The sequence below is a fragment of the Vicia villosa genome, linkage group LG2 (assembly GCF_029867415.1).
Source record: "Vicia villosa cultivar HV-30 ecotype Madison, WI linkage group LG2, Vvil1.0, whole genome shotgun sequence".
Lineage (NCBI taxonomy): Eukaryota > Viridiplantae > Streptophyta > Magnoliopsida > Fabales > Fabaceae > Vicia > Vicia villosa.
Window position 1 is genome coordinate 144,940,368 of NC_081181.1, and position 17,899 is coordinate 144,958,266.

The 17,899-nt window shown below is 37.9% G+C and overlaps 1 protein-coding gene across 2 annotated transcripts; it reads right to left on the bottom strand.

Annotated features, from left to right (window-relative positions):
* Positions 1-1,228: 1,228 nt before the first annotated feature.
* LOC131652326 (lon protease homolog 2, peroxisomal) lies at positions 1,229-17,899 on the bottom strand. 2 transcript variants are annotated; one of them, XM_058922163.1, is made up of 16 exons: positions 17,536-17,899; positions 17,227-17,439; positions 16,932-17,101; positions 16,151-16,242; positions 15,638-15,817; positions 15,469-15,552; positions 9,425-9,552; positions 7,540-7,741; positions 7,236-7,442; positions 6,204-6,334; positions 5,562-5,775; positions 4,774-5,073; positions 4,200-4,394; positions 3,103-3,348; positions 1,991-2,092; positions 1,229-1,750 (listed from the first exon to the last, which is right to left on the bottom strand). In XM_058922163.1, the coding sequence occupies exons 1-16, from the start codon at positions 17,640-17,642 to the stop codon at positions 1,667-1,669; spliced, it is 2,655 nt and encodes an 884-aa protein (XP_058778146.1). In that variant the 5' UTR covers positions 17,643-17,899; the 3' UTR covers positions 1,229-1,666. The 2 variants fall into 2 exon arrangements, with proteins under 2 accessions (XP_058778146.1, XP_058778147.1); XM_058922164.1 differs by lacking the exons at positions 17,227-17,439; positions 17,536-17,899 and having other exon boundaries at positions 16,151-16,231; positions 16,932-17,069.

Genomic DNA, 17,899 nt, shown 5'->3' on the forward strand with positions numbered 1-17,899 from the left:
TACGTTGCGTTGGTTGGTGGTTGATAATTGAGAACAACTGAGTTGTATTATACATTATGACGAAGTTTGACTATGTTGTTATGTTGACGTCACTACAAAGATGATATGACGATGTGAATAATGTTGTGGCTGTTTTGTTGATGATTAACATGCTAGTTATGGGGGTACCCTTGTGTATGTGTGTTGTTACGTTGAAATGTGGTTAAATTGTCACCATGTTTGTTAGCGGTTAGGTCATGAGGATGTGACCGAAGTTTGATGTTGAATGAGTTCTTTGATCGTTTTTATGTTGATGAAAGAAGATTTAGAAGTGTCTTGAATGATTTTGAGTGAATGTACATTGAGAAATTTTGGAAGATGAGAGTTGGAGAGTATTATGATAAGTGAGAAAGAAGAAAGAATTTTGGTACGCTTTTGATTAAATATTGTCAAGAGATGCATCTCTGTAAGCAGGAAAAACAATTCATATGATGTGGTAGCAATCCATAGGGTGCCTTTAGCAATTCTCAAATACATTACCATAGACATATTTCCGATAATTCTCCCTGGGTTTTAGAAAATAAAATGGATATCCCATTTTTTTTCTCTTCATTTTACATTTTCAATTCGTAAAATAGTTTTTTTTTTTCAAATTTTTAAGCCAAAGAGTAGTGGTAACTTATTACTCATTTGTCTTCTATTTTTGTATAAACTTTATTATTAAAATTTATTACTATCTCTGTCCCTAAATACCTAAATATAAGATCCCATAGAAAAAATTGCGGGAATTAAGAAAATTGATTAAAATATTAAATTTATTGCCTATTTTATATAATTTTACAAATTTATACTTAGGAAAGAGAAATAATTAATGTGTGTAAGATGTAATATAATTAGAGACACTTTTGAAAAAAAATCATTAATGCATTTTAAAAGTTGAAGAGAGTCTTGTAGAAATGGAAAAAAAAAAAAACTCAAAGGATCTTACAATTAGAGAGGAGGTAGTACAATTTTATTCTAATTCCAACTTTTAGCCATTTTTATAACAATATTTTAAGAACAAAAAGTTTGTCCGTTTCCTTCCCTTAAACAATTTGTGTTCCAAGAACCCTTTTTTTAGCTAAATTTCAATTGTCTACTCTACTTAATATTTAGAGATAAACTCAACCGAACATACCCTTGCACAACTCCTTAGTAATCAACTCAAAGCTGGAAACAGACTGGAACAGACTGGAAATTGATAAACACATTTAAGAGAGAGATAGAGAGAGCTAAAGTGCTCCCTTATTCATAAAAAAAATAATGGTATATGCACAGTAAAACAGCTACAAGACAAATAATTAACACAGCCAAATGAAGCCAGGGAAGAGGGTGGTACAAGGGAGAGAGTAAAGACAGCATCTGCTTGGCTGAACAGGTACAGTTGGCAAAAAGCAAACGAAAAATATTTACAAAAGGATTATGGAGTAGTATCTTGATAGAGTAAACCACTACTCAGTCCTGAAACCCTTCTTTGTGTTCGCAACAATATACTCTGTTATGTCTCAAGAATACATGCAGATGTCAGCTCCCTTCCAACCCAGGTGGCTTCTAGAGTTTGGCTTTATTACGGCCTGCTGAATAGATTGAAATATTCACTCCCCACTGTCACAGCGATTAAATCAGGATGAGGCCTTCAAGGATACAATTACAACTTTGAGTGTTGTCTCCAAGGGCTCCCACTGTCAAAAGCTTGTTCTAACACATCCTCCATTCGTTTTGCAAGCAGTATCTATATATTCATTTCATTGTTAAGTCATCAAGGAAGATAAACATAAAACATAAAAATAAGCAGGGATATAGTCCAGTGTTGTTCAAAACATACCATCGTAAAGACCAAACAAGAAATAGTGATGAATGTTTGATATCATTTTACCAACTATATGTGTCTAATCTAGTATCAACTACTAACTATGCTCAGTTCACAACGACTACAAAATCGAGCAGATGTGCTGGACTACAAAAAATTTACCTCCAAATTGGCTAGTACTGATGGTGGCACTTCAACCAAGTCCTTTAAGTTCCTTTCAGGTAGGATGACTCTCTTAATACCATATCGATGTGCAGCTAGTATCTGCGAAGATTGAAAAAAAAATCAGAACAATCCATATTTTTTAGTCATAAGCATTTTTTGTTACTGAAGATTGTTAATATTGATTTGATCTATGCATTTAAGCCATGCATAGATCAAATCAATATTAGAAGTTAACTGGTTTATTGTTTGTGTTGCTGGCAGTTGCACTAGTTAGCTTAGTGCAACGAGAATGGTAAGTCTTAGAATTTGGGTTGGACAATAAGAGCCCCTACAAAACCTCATCCAATGTGAGACTTTTAACACACACCCTCATCTCCAAGACTGGACATTTGGAGTGTGGCTTGATAGTAGGCGACCCAACGGATCTTGAATAAACTATAATACCAACATAGAATATGGATTGAGTCTAACTTCACTCCTAAAAAACCGACTTGTAAGGTTGTCCTACTTATAAACTTTGTTCAGGTCATGTCACGTCCAATATAGGACTCTTAATAGTAAGCTACCATCCGATAAGCCCTAATATCCACCATTTATAATCAAAGTGGTGCTTAATTGTGCAGGCCATGCTATGAAGAAATTACTTTACTAATGGTTTTATAGAAGAGCTAATAAATGCAACATCAATTGCATATTTGCAACTATCCATGTGTGGCTAGGGGTGGCAAAACAGGCCCGGCCCGCGGGGAAAGCCCGTTTTACCCGCACTTTTTCGCGGGGCGGGGTAAGGTTTTAGGCCCGCTCTCTTTAATGTGCCCGCCCCGCCCCGTTTTATTGTGGGCATTTGTTTTTTCATAGAATTTTACTATTTTTAGGCCTAAAAAGCCGAATGCCCGCGGGCTTTCCCCGCCCTCACTTTTTTGCGGTGCGGGGCAAGGTTTTAGACCCGCACTCTTAAAAAAAGTCCGCCCCGCCCCGTTTTTTCGCGGGCTTTTGTGGGGCGGGCCTAAACGGGACGGGCATGCCCGTTTGCCACCCCTATGTGTGGCATTATCTTTCACCTCCATCAGAAAGATGACACATGTCATCGAAAAACACAAGAAACTTACCTTATCCTTGATACCACCAACTGGTAATACTAGACCCCTCAACGTCATCTCTCCAGTCATAGCGGTATCAGATCTCACTTTCCTCTGACTGAAAAGTGAAACCAATGCTGTGACTAAAGTCACACCAGCTGAAGGCCCATCTTTAGGTACTGCACCTGCAGGGAAATGTATATGTATATCACGCCCCTCCAACAGATTAATGCCATCTGAAGCAGCAAGTTTGAGATCAGCTGATCTTGCTCTTACCTATAAATCAATTTTTCATAGTGAGTGAAACAGTTACAATTCTTGAATTAATACATACAGAAACTTCCGTGCATATATAACGGTGAGATTGCAACTGTTCAAATGCACACAAACTTGAGCTGGCCAATTATCATTGGCACCCATGTCATGCAGATGGAATTGAAATGACTAAACTTTAGTCCCAAACAATGAAAGAAACTATAGCTCTCATTTATTGTAAGACGCCATTTTAACATATATGTATATGTCCAACCCTACCTGGTTAAACAACGCACATGCTATTAAAAGATGTTAAAGACACCTTACTTACTGTCATCAAAGGAAAAAAATGTGTCTAAAGAAACAACACTAAGTAGCACAAATGTGTCACTAACAATGCTTAGAAAACTTTGGAACTAACATAATAGGCCTGATGAGTAGAAGATCAACAAACTTAACAATAAGACAATAATGAAAAACATGCTTATAGACTTTGCACACTCACATGTGTACGCCTGTTCATGCATATATACTTTTTTTTTTTTGAAATCTTGGTATCCGGCCTTGCGACCGACTAATCCAAGAGGACCAATCCCACCGTCCACTAGCGGGGGCCCCGTTTAAAGCTAGAGCAGAGCTCTATATGGACTGGTCCAACACAAGGATTGTTAGCACCTAGTAGAATTCGAACTCACGACCTTGAGAGAAGCACACTCTCATGCACATATACATTGTTATTAGCCCAATACAAGTAACATGAAACAAATTTTCTGGACAGGTATAAGATGGAACATATCATTCAAGTGAACATAAAAGAACAACCCCAAGCAAGATAGAAGTGGGTTGAAACTTATTTAGATGTAGTTGGTTACCCATGTTAGTGCAATTTGAGCTGATTCTTTGATTACATCACCAAGTTGTCCAGTAAGATGCAATTCACCCTTCCCTGCCATTGTTGAAGCCTCCACAAACTGAACTTCTCCACCAAAAGTAGTCCAAACCAGACCAACAGATATCCCAGGGGTCACAACACGTTCTGCTGTTTCTCTTCCATCAAACTTTGGAGGCTGCATTTGATGAGATCAATCAATTAGGCATTCACCTTTAAGCATATTATAAAATATATTTCCCATTGAAGATTGCTAATGTAAGATCACTTTTAAAATGACTTCATACACAAGGTACCCATTCAACTTTTATATCAGAGCCATATTGTAAAAGCGCATTTTAACTTGGCATTGCATTCACAGAATTTGCATAACAGAAAACGTAATTATTTGAGGTAAAATGCAAAGTTATATGGTAATCTTTAGAGCTGTATATTCCAGTTTCTGAGGGGCAGCCAACAATTTTTTATAGAAATTAATTTATCACTCTTTTTGTTTTTTTTTCTTTTTTTCTGATGGGTAGTTTTCGAAGCTTCAATTGAAAACAAGCAGAAATTACCCCAAGCACTTTTTCAACCATAGCTTCATCAACAACCAATGGAGAGGTGATCCTGAATGTGTTTGAAATGTCACGGTTGTTGACACCCATTGGTATCACTTCCATTTCCACTTCAGCGTTATCGACAAGTCTGTTTTCCAGAAGTGGTGTGGTAAGTCCCTCTACTCCCTTGTTAAGTGGAACTACTTCTTGCTCTGCTACTCTCACGGCAGCAGCACGAGCAAGAGCAGCTAGATTCCTTTCCAAACTTCGAACACCAGCTTCCCTCGTATATCTCTGAATAACAAGTTGCACCATCGCCTGCATCAACAAAGTTGGTAATTAAAGTCATATACAACATAATTATTTTCCAAGACAACAACCTGTACAAGAAGAGTTTCTGTGCAATTATACAGTATGCCTTACACAATTTCCTTTGGGTTTCCGTGTTATTTCACCATCATTGACAATATAGAAGAAGAGAACACAACACCAGGTTTTTCTAAAAAAAAAATTCTAATGCTCAAATAACATAATTTTTTGAATGTAAAACATAGAATACACTATTTTTCCAATATTATGCAGATTTAGTGATGATGCAGATAGCTATATTATGGAATTTCTAGCCCATACATTTAAACTCAGGTAAATTTAACAATAAATTACACGTTTCCTATCAGTAATAAAATGTTGTTAGATTGTTTTAACGTAAAACATATGACAGCCAAATTATTTATTTGCATTTGCACTGAATGAGGGCAAACTTTTTGCCTTTTATAGATTTCCTTTTTTGACAATAAATTAAATACCTTTGGAATTTGAAGGAACTCAGAACTCAGACCATGTTGGTCCAGAACTCTAGGAATTAAATGCCGCATGGCTATTTTAAGCTTTTCCTCAGGTGTATACCCAGGAAGCTCAATGACTTCCATCCTGTCAAGGAGAGGTGGAGGAATAGGTTGCGCCCTATTTGCTGTAGCAACAAAAATTACCTTGGATAGATCGAATGGAACATTCAAATAGCTGGATAAATTAAGGGACAACTTTGAACTGTTTATTTGTTGCAATAGAAGAAAAAAGTAGTGGAAAAAATGAACTAGATCTGGTGAAACAGTGGATATATAAGGATATGCAGAACATACAAATTTCCTTTTAAATGTTTAGTAATTTCAGCATGGACTTGTCATTGCAACTTCTCATGCAAATGGGCAAACCCATGTGGAATCTACACAAAAACATATTGCTGGGAAGATCGTGATTAAAATTAGAAACTTATTTACACTGTAAAACTAATATGTAGGCCGAGCTTGCAAGTAAAAATGCAATGTGATTTGTGTCCATGATCAGAAATTAGGCACTAATTCTTCATTACTCCATCATCATAACAAAAATATATTTATACAAATTATTAACTAAGAGGAGATGATAACATATTGAAAAATACAGGATACTGATCATTGAATGTTTTATTTTGTTCAGGATCAAGAACCTCTAGCAACGCTGAAGCTGGATCCCCACGGACATCAGAACCTGTCTTGTCAATTTCATCTAGCAACATGACAGGATTGCAAACAGCTACTTTCTATCAGTCAAATATAAAAGCATCTATTAGTCACTTTGCATCAGAAATATTTGTTAGAACTAAGAAAATTGCAGACAGAATGACTCACAATCCTCCTAGAAGCAAAAAATCATATGCATAAAAATAAAGAAAAAGAAATACAACAATACTCCGTTTTAATCGTCATTTTTTGGATTTCTACACATACCAAGACAACCAATAACTTGTGTTACTTTTCATACCATAATGTCCCTATAAATTTATGATCTCATTCCATTGTGAAATGTTACAATGAAAGAGAACAAGTAAATAGGAATAATTTTTTCCTGTAAATGCAACAATTAAAAAGGAACGGAGTAAATGGGACAATTAAAAAGGAACAGAGGGAATAGGTCGGAAAGTTTTTCCTTCTCAACTTGCTTATAGAATTCATGGGCTAACACCGACAGGGAAAGATTAAGAAACAAAACTATGCTACCAAAGATTGTGTCAAATTTCAATAGAAGATAAAGTAATAAGAAAATAGGGAGACCTAGTAGGGAAGAGAGAATCTATTTTGTCCCTTCTGTGCTACTGTACTGCAAAAGAAGTTAGAGCCTAGAATTACTGAACAAGAATTTCAGGACTTGGACTCTATAATTTGTACTTTAATCAGGCATTCTCTCTACTGCTACACTGCAAAAACATTCAGAGTCTAAAGAGTTTGTCTTCACACTTCCTAATATTCACAACGCTTTACTGCTCTAGTCTATTAACCTACAGCAAATGGAAAAAAAAAAACATATAACATGACAATGATGGGATTCCATGCATCATAAAACCTACATACAGCCACCAATACCTTCCTACATACATTTGCAATTATCACTCAAATTGGACAATACATTATAGGTAATTTGCAGTACTTAAATTGAAATTCTACCTTCAGTCCATCTATAAGCCTCCCAGGCATGCTTCCAATGTATGTTCTCCTATGTCCTCTTATATCAGCCTCATCCTTTACTCCACCAAGAGATATCCGCACAAATTTTCGGTCTAGAGCAGCAGCAATAGAAGATGCCAATGATGTTTTCCCTACACCAGGAGGACCAACGAAGCACAACACAGGACCTCTGGCATCTGGCTTAAGCTGTGATGGATACATTGAAATTAGAACTATCAGATAGACATGAAATTATAGAGTAGTAGGTATTAACAAGGATGCATTGTAATAGGGTATTGATTACCTTGCGAACAGCTAGGTATTCAATGATCCGTTGTTTGACCTTCACTAAACCATAGTGATCATTGTCCAGGCGCTCCTGTGCCGCTCTTAAGTCCAATTCATGCTCTTTGCTGGTCTTCTGCCATGGCAGATCAGACAGAAGTTCCAAGTAAGCCCGTGAACTGCTATAACCAGGTTGCTGAGGCTGCATTTTTTTCAATCTCCTGAGAATCACAAAAAAATCAACTAAGTGTCTCCAATATGAATGACTTAAAATTATGCCACAGTTTTTGTTGTAAATTAAGTCCGTATATGTAGTTATTAGGCATATATTTTGTAATTATGTAAAATCATTGTATTCAGCCTATTAATCAGGTTTGATAGGTAATACCTAACATAGTCTACATAAGCATATTAGTACTTGTATACATTATAAAATCAAAGCAATATTCAAAATATTTTTCTGCATAAGTATGTGCAACAGCCTGAAATGGACCTTTACTACTCACTGAACCTACATAATTAGCATTAGTGTTAACTTCAAGTTAGGCTTCCACCTCTTTCAAATAAGAGCCCCCTCTTTGAAATGGCTTTTGAGATATTGGAGATTATGGGAACATGAAGCATATTTTGCAATTTTAATGAAGACTGTACTGGAGGACTTAAAAATACTATATGGAAGCCATATGAAGTATTATGTACCAGTTAATTGACTACAAATATTGCTAATAGTTATGTTTAACATGACATAACAAAATATATTAATATAGACCGACACTTCATCAGGGAGAAGCTGGATAACAGTTTGATAAGTACAACCTACGTTCCTTCTAGGCATCAACCGATTCACATGACAAATGTATTAAGGGTATACGTATACCAATATAAAAGCTTAGCCAAACTACTTGCAAGTTGGGCATGGTAAATATTCATTCACTAACTTAAGGGTGAATGTTGTAAATATGTTTCTGTATATATAGTTATTAGGCACAAATGTTGCAATCATGAGTAATCATTGTATTCAACCCATTAATCTGGTCTGTTAGGCATAAAACCTGGTCTATTTTGTTTTAAGGGGAGCATAGTGTAGTCTATATATGCATATTAGCGTTTATACTCTTTATACAATTGAATTATTTTTGAAAATATTTTTCTACAATTTTAATATCACTCTTAATAAAATGTATGGCATGCAATCCCCTCTTGGAAGATCAACCATCCCCCTTTGTATTGGAGAAAACTCAAATCCCACACTAGTTAGAGATATGAGCTATATATAGTCTCACAATTTGCACTTAGCGCCTAACTCATCCCCACAATAATGGATTGTAAGATGAAGGATGCCCACCACTTGTAATCACTATTAAGGCTATATCACTATCTAATGAGGGACTCTCAACATATGATTTATAAAGTTCGGACTATCCTCACTTAACAAGACAGTTTAGTGGAGTTGAGTTGAACCCAGAATATGAAATGGTATCAGAGTCAATTCTAGATCTGTTGTCGGACCCCGTGTATTATCCTGAGGGGGTATTATAGAAAATCTAAAGTCCCACATTGGCTAGAGATATGGCCTAAATAAAATTTATAAAGTTTGGACAATACTCACCACCATACAAGTCGGTTTTGTAAGTATTAAGATATGTGTTTGGATGCAGCTCGTGAAAGTTCATTATTGTTCTAATATGGGTTGGTTTGATTTTCTCTTTACATGGGTAACAAGCTTAAAGCTACGCTCTAAGCTTGTTAACAAACACCCTTTAAAAGATAAGATCAAACCAACAACTCTAATCATAGAGGTATTTTCTCATTAAACTGTAATTTAAATCTTACACGTCTTACTAGAAACGTTGAATTAGGCCCAAAATCTAAGAATTTGTGACTATAGTTTTGCTCATAAGTACCTTAACTCTCTAAGAGCAAGCTTCCAAGTATTTTGTGGCATTCCTGCACTTTGCATCTTCCTTTCCAGGGCAGCCAGGTCATCCTCCTCATCATCATTATCACCGAGTTCCTCTTTTATAGCCTTCATCTGAATATATTTTCAAACAAAAAGAATATTAAAAAAACTATCTAATCAGACAAAGTCCGAAAGAAGATAAAATATAAAAACAATATTAAAATGATCCTATGCAGCAGAACTGGCCAAGACTCCAAGACTTTAGAAATCCTTGGTATGACATATCACTATTTACATACTGTTTCCATAACAAATTAAAGACACCCTTTAATTTGTATAATTATTTCCTTGAAGAAAACTAGTGAAATTACTCATTACCGAAATGTATGCTTACATAGTACTATTATAACTTGATAGAATTAGGTAAAGAGAGAGAATGAAAAGAAACTCTCATTGTATTATATGATGAACAGTAATACAAGAGGCTACTATATATAGCCATGTGATACAAAACAGAAAAGGTGTGAGGCGCATAACAAGCTAACAGCACACCACTAACAAACCTGACAGCTCAGCATAACAGAATAGAAAGATAAAATGAAGGGCATATTAGTAAACTACTCTATTAGTCCCCCTTAGAAGCTGATGGCAGACTTGTCAAAGCAGCCTTATCATACACACGCAACTTGGAACGAAGAGGAACAAACTTGGCAGCAGAGAGGGGCTTAGTGAGAATGTCAGCCCATTGATCTTGAGCTGGTACATGAACAACAGTCAGACTTTTGCTGAGTACTTTCTCTCGCAGAAAGAAAATATCAAGCTCCATATGCTTAGTCCTGTTGTGAAGAATAGGATTGTGAGCCAAAGTAACAGTGCTCAAGTTATCACACAAGATCTTAGGAACTTGAGAGGAATAATGGAGTTCCTTAAGCAAGGACTGAATCCAAATGAGTTCAGCAGCTAGCTGAGCCATACTGCGATATTCCGCTTCAGCACTGGACCTTGCAACAAGCTGTTGCTTCTTGGACCACCAGGAAACAACATTAGGCCCAAGATATATGCAGGCCCCTGAAGTAGATCTCCGGTCATCAGGGTCTGATGCCCAGTCTGCATCACAGAACCCTAGCAACTGCATTGGTTGCTGAATAGGAGCAGGCTGAAGGAGAAGACCATGGTGCAGAGTACCACTTAGGTACCTTAAGATTCTTTTAACAGCCTTCCAATGATCCTCTAAAGGATTGGACAAAAACTGACAGACTTTGTTGACTGAAAAAGAGATCTCTGGCCTAGTTAAGGTAGCATATTGAAGGGCACCAACCACAGACCAAAACTGAGTAGGGTCATCAACCGCAGCAGACCCAACCTTGGACAATTTGCTGCTAGAGATCATGGGAGTAGGCATGCCATTGGCATTCAACATATTAAGCCTTGAAAGCAAATCTGTGATGTACTTAGTCTGAGATAAGAGAAGAGAACCATTAGGGAGATGAGTCACTTGAATCCCTAGAAAATAATCAAGTTGTCCCAGCTGTTTGAGAGAGAATGAATTATTGAGATGCTTGATCAAGGAAGCTATAAAAGGAGCAGAACTACCCGTGATGATTATATCATCAACATAGACCAGAATTAGAATCTGAAGTTTACCTTGATGCAACAAAAACAAGCTAGGATCACATCTACTAGCCTTAAACCCGAGTTGAACCAAGGCACACTTTAGCTTATCAAACCAGGCCCTAGGAGCCTGTTTTAAACCATAAATAGCCTTATTTAACTCGCAAACAAGAGTTCTGTCAGCAACTTCAAAGCCAGGGGGCTGTTGCATAAAGACTTCTTCTTCAAGAGTGCCATTGAGGAAGGCATTGTTAACATCAATCTGCTGCAATGGCCACCTGTTTGTAACAGCAATAGAAAGAACAATTCTCACAGTGACAGGTTTAATGACAGGAGAAAAAGTCTCTTGAAAATCATTACCAGCCTTTTGATGGAACCCTTTAGCCACTAATCTGGCTTTATACCTGTTTATGGAACCATCAGGATTCTCCTTAGTCCTGAACACCCACTTACATCCAATAGGCTTCCTTCCAGCAGGAGCTTTCACCAAAGTCCAGGTCTGATTTCTCAGCAGTGCCTGATGTTCTTCCTTCATGGCCTGAAACCAGTTAGGAGCAGCCAAGGCTTGCTCAACAGATGTAGGTTCAAGGTGGGCTATTAATAGAGTAGGGTGAAGTCTAGGAAGGGTGATTCCTCTTTTGGCTCTAGTTTGCATAGGGTGGATGTTTGGAGGGTGAATGGAAGGTAAAGCTGTGGCAGCAGGGTGGGAAATAGGACTAGGGCCAGGGGAGGGACCAACTGAAGGAGAGGAATATGAAGAGGAGGGAGAAAGAGTGCTAGCTTCAGCTGGATCAGAGAGAATGAGGGCAGGAGAGGAAGAAGGAGAAGAGGTAATGGGAATGGCAGTGAGAGGTTGAGGGATAGGTTGCTGACCAGAAGAATAAGAGTTGTTAGAGGGAGCAGCAGAGGAAGAGGAAGAAGAGATTGGAGAAAAATTAGGAATAGTGGGACTGCTAAGTTGAGGAAAAGCAGAATTTGAGGAAGAAGAAGGCATAGAAGACAGATTAGAAGTAGAGGGAGCAGAGGGAACAGGAGGAAAACTGAGAGAGGGAGAGGAAGAGGATGGAGTGTTAGGAAGAGAGACAGATTTTGAAGAAGAAACCAAGGTGGAATAAGGAAAATTTGCGTCATTAAAAACAACATCCTTGGAAATAAAAATGCGACCATCTTAAGCAAGGCATTTATAGCCTTTGTGAGAGGTAGAGTATCCAAGGAAAATGCACAGTTGAGATCTAAAATCAAGTTTATGAGAATTATAGGGACGAAGAAAAGGATAACATGCATGCACAGCCAAAGACTTTAAGGGTAGTATAGTCAGGGTTTTTGTGAAGTAATTTAAAATAAGGTGAGACATTGTCAAGTATAGGTGTAGGAAGTCTGTTAATGAGATATGCAGCTGTGACAAAGGCATGATCCCAGAATTTTAAGGGAAGGGTGGACTGAGCAAGGAGTGTGAGACCAGTCTCAACAATGTGCCTGTGCTTACGTTCAACAAGGCCATTTTGGTGATGTGTATGGGGACAAGTGAATCTGTGAACAATCCATAAATCTGTGAGATATTTGGTAAGAGGCCTAAACTCACCTCCCCCATCAGTTTGGACACATTTAATGGGACAATTGAACTGAAGTTCAACCATTTTCTTAAACTGAAGAAACTGAACCATGGTGTCAGACTTAAGTTTGAGAGGAAAAACCCAAACAAACCTAGAGAAGGCATCAATACAGGTTAGGAAATAGGTATAACCACTGGAAGATTGCATAGGGGCAGGACCCCAGAGATCACATACAACCAGCTCAAAAGGATGAGAGTAAACTGTGGTAGATAAAGAAGAAGGAAGTCTATGAGACTTGCCAATGCAGCAAGCATGACATAACTCAGCAGGGGGTTTAGATGGAAAGGACTGATTACACAGTTTGAAGATTTCAGTGAGGGCATGATGATTGGGGTGTCCCAGCCTAGTATGCCAAAGCACATATTTATTGGATGCAATAGAATTTGCAGCATTAAAGTGTGAGGAAGGTAAAACAGTACTGACAGAGTTTAGAGAAGGATTGAAAAAGGTACTTGTAACATTATAATTGCAAGATTCATTACAAGAAGACAGAGGATTTATAGTATGATTTGCAACAGATTCAGTACACTGAGATATAGAATCTATAACATCTGTCCTATAGGAAGTATTACAATTGTATGCTGCAGGATAACTATGACTAGAACTATAAGAGGAAGAAGACTTGGACAACGGAGGAGCAGCTGGATTGGAGAATTTATAGAGGCCATCAGCACCAACAAGACCACTGAGTAAGACTTCAGAAGTAGCCTGAGATTTGACAACACAAAACTTAGGATGAAATTCAAAAAATACAGAATTATCTTGAGCAAATTTGCTCACACTCATAAGGTTTTTGGTGATGTGAGGGACATGTAAGAGATTGTTAAGAGTGAGAGATAGATGAGGTTTGTGAGGTAAAGGAAAAGACATAGAACCTACAGAGTTGATGGACAAACCTTGGCCGTTACCTATGAAAACTTGTTCAGTTCCAGGCACGGAGGCAGAGTCAGACACATTAGAGGCATCAGGAGTAACATGATGAGAAGCTCCTGAGTCAGGATACCACCACTGGTTTGCACTGCTAGCTTCAGTACCTGCATAAAAGGCTTGTGGTGCAGAATATCTGGGAGGTGCAGCTCTGGGAGAAGCATAAGCAAGCTGCACAGGATAAACAGCACGAGGAGCCACGTGAAAAGGATTGAAGGGAGCTCGATGATGTGGATAACTAGCACCACTGGAATTGGCATAACGATAGTAGCATACTGAAGCATCATGACCAGGTTTGTGACAAATCTGACACGGTGATTTCCCAAAACGACCTCCTCCACGACCAAAACGACCACCACCGCGACCAGAACGACCACCACGTGCACCATAGGAATGATTTTCAGCATTAGCGGTGACGTGACTCGTTCCTTGAGGAAACGCCTCGGAGACGACTTGATCAGAAGCGACTGGAGTAGGAGAAGGTGTTGCTTGAGTGAGATTGACCGTCGCCGTCGTCGGTTCTGTAATCGCAGCTTTGCGATGCTTCTCCAATCGCGACTCATGAGCAAGCAAGGAAGACTCCAACTCTTCCAAGGAGCTAACGTCATCTTTGCTGTTAACGGCGGCGACAATAGAATCATAATCCTCAGGTAACGAATCGAGAACAATCTCAATTAGGTTACGAAGAGGAACGGGATCACCGATGGAGGTTAGCGACTCACTGATGTCACGTGAACGCGTCATAAGCTCAGTAATCGTTAGTGAACCCTTCGTAAGACGCCGGAGTTCTGAACGAAGTTGACGAGCCTTGGTGGAGAGAAGAACATCAAAGTAGCGATGAACTTCTGTCCACACCTGCCACGCATGCTTGCAGTCAACGAGCTTAGGAAGGAGAGCATCGGAGATGGTAGAGAGAAGCCAGGTGCAGATGAGAGCATCCTGTTGTTCCCACTCAAGAAACGCACTGTGAGATGCAGGATCTGAGGGAGACGGTGGCGGAATCACCGGAACAGTGACAAAGCGTTGAAGACGATGACCACGGACGACGCCATCAATCTGCTGCTTCCACTGTTTGAAGTTCTTGTCGTCAAGCTTAACAGAAATTAGGTGAGAAAGTTTCACCTGAGAGGAAGGGAATAAAGGTTCCATGGATCGGAAAAAAAATTTAAGCTCTGTATACCATGATAGAATTAGGTAAAGAGAGAGAATGAAAAGAAACTCTCATTGTATTACATGATAGAATTAGGTAAAGAGAGAGAATGAAAAGAAACTCTCATTGTATTATATGATGAACAGTAATACAAGAGGCTACTATATATAGCCATGTGATACAAAACAGAAAAGGTGTGAGGCGCATAACAAGCTAACAGCACACCACTAACAAACCTGACAGCTCAGCATAACAGAATAGAAAGATAAAATGAAGGGCATATTAGTAAACTACTCTATTATAACTAATGGCTTAAAGAACAACAAAGGCTTTGATGATATGCATTTAAACAAAATCTACCACTCTCAGAAAAATCAGTAGGTGCAGCAATAACCATCTCAGCAACAAAGACACGCTGATCATGATAAACAAACTTATACCCGAACAGTGAGACAAGTTAAGGCACTAAGGTTTGCACAAGACATTGTTTTACATAGCTAGATGATAAACCCATACAGCCTAAATACATACGTAAAACCTTACATATACAAAGGAAGTCCCAAATATTAGATAAATTGGTGCTTGAGCTAGGCTAAGGGAATTGTTTAGAAGGATTTTCCATCTGAAATCATTGTCACTGATTTATTTCAGCATGGAACTTGTAGTTCGGTACAGCATAAACATTCATTAATGTTTACCCTATATTTGCATTTGAAGTATATAGCACAGGATGTTGAGAAAGCTAACCTGCTGGCGCAGAAGAAATTCTTTTTGAGATTTTGACAATTGTCCTTCAACTTTTTGTGTTATCTTCTCAGCAACGCGTATTGACTGTTGGCAGTACACAAAAGTGGGATCAAAAGACAAGTAGTAGGAAACAAACTTCACAGGAAGCATCAATCACTCTATTACTTGCCTGTAAGTGCCTATCAACCAATTCAGTTGCTTTAGAAAGCCTCTCTTTAGCATCAACAGAATCCAACATTGATAATTGTTCTTCAAAACTTATCTCAAAGCTAGCAACAAATATATCAGCCAACTTGTGAACAGGAACAGTCTCCAAAAGAACTTTTGTCCTTCCACCAGTACTTTGTTTCTACAAATAAGAAAAACAGTAGCTATTAATTCTCACACAGCAGAAACTGTGAAATGCCCAAAGTACCATAATAATTTGTCTATAGCCATAACACAGTTTACACTAACCAATCAACCAACCAGTTGGACCATGAACAAACTATCAAAAAATAGATTCACAGCCAATATTTCATATATTTAAGGAATACTTAATGCAATCATGGATTTTATAATGATATTCTTCAACCATCTACATCAGCATACTAGGGGCTTTGTTGATCAATGCTCAAACACTATCTCCATAATTTTAGGTTTGTAGCAGAGGTGATTATGTTATACTAGTACAAGCTTTTACCTGCTCCAGAACAGATATAAGCTCCACGGCAGTTGCTTTAAATTGGCGTGATAACATTATGAAATTCGGGTCATGCTCCACCTGTTCCATCTCTAGATTAGAAAAATGGAAGCAACTCAGCATCTTCAAAGACAAATAGGCAGTACGAAGCTGACACTTAGAAGGCATGTGATTGAGAAATGGTACATGCTTTCATTGAATCTGATCTTAAACATATGTTGTAAATAAGAAAATGGTTGCAGCGTATAAATCTTAAACTTTTTTCAGATTAGAGTAAAACGTACTCTCCGTCTCATAAAAAGTATTACAATTGTACTTTTTTGGTGCCTCAAAATAATTGTCACTTTAAAATACTGATGCAACATTTATTTTTCCCCCACTAATATAACCTTATTTATTTAATTTCACTCCACTTAAGTACACAACAAACTAAGATTAATAAAAGTATTCTAGTAAATGATATTAATTTTACCATTAAAATCAACCCAACTAATCATATTCTTTAGAACCACGCACAACACAAATGCAACATTTAATCTGAAACGGAGTGAGTATTAGCTTCTCTCACATAATAACATATTACAGTATTTGCTAATTGTTAACTATGCTTAAGCTTTGATGATCTATGCATTCATAGTAAAAGCAAAAACTCTATTTCAGAATACTTACATCCCCAAAAGAAAAAACAGAACAGTGTTTGAAAGTAACATGCCGAGCAGCCAGTCAGTATAAAATATTTCCTACACACAAACATGTATTGCAAACGAAAATGAACAGTTACCGGTCTTAGTCATCTCAAGGGAAGAGATTTTTGCAGTATGGTATGTTCCTCTTGTGCTTAGTTCCTGGACACTAAATCTGCACAAACCTTCAAGAACAACTATATATGTTACTCTCCCACTTGGTTTCTCCACTCCCCTGGATAAGTGTAATGCTCGAGCAGCTACCCCTCTGGATTCGACAATTTTATTTCCCGAAAATCCACAAAGATTATTAATACAACTAAATGCATGCTATCGAGTAATTTAATATAAAACTCTTGAAGTGACAGAAAAAATTCTTCAGTTGACGTATACCTGTTATGCCAATGAACAACATCATTCTGATTTTTGGTTTGAGAATCTGATGAACCACCATGAACTTTGGAGTTTTGGTCTAGCGAATCTGCACCTTGAGATACAGTACTAGAACCCAGTAGCTTAGTATCAGCAGCAGCATCGCGTACTGGCAATATGCCAATCAAACCTTTCTCTTCTCGCTGCCAGAGTTCTTGTTCCACCAACTTCACACTGCATTCAAATTCAAATTCAAATTCAATTCAATTCAATAAGGAGACATCCAATTCAATTCAATTCAATTCAATTGAAGGAGCATGAAGTAGATACCTCGTAGGAGAAGTGCAACGAATTCGGATGATGGCGCCAGGTAAGAGGACTTTGTTTCTGAACGGAAGTATTGCTAACCGACTCGGAAGCTCCACCGAATCCGCCATGTTTTCCGATCACCGAGAGAGAGGAATCGGTTAGATTAGGTTTTGTTTTTGTTGAATTTGGTTTAACTGACTGAAATATTTTGCAGTGGCATCATCGCAATTAGGGTTTTTGATTTGAGTGTAGAATTGGCATGTAGCGTGGTGTCATTGAAAAATGAAGTGGATAGATATTTATGTTTATCCAATCTAAATTAATGAAACGTGTAGTAATGACAACTACTTTGATTCATATGGTTGTAATGTAATGCTACTCCTAT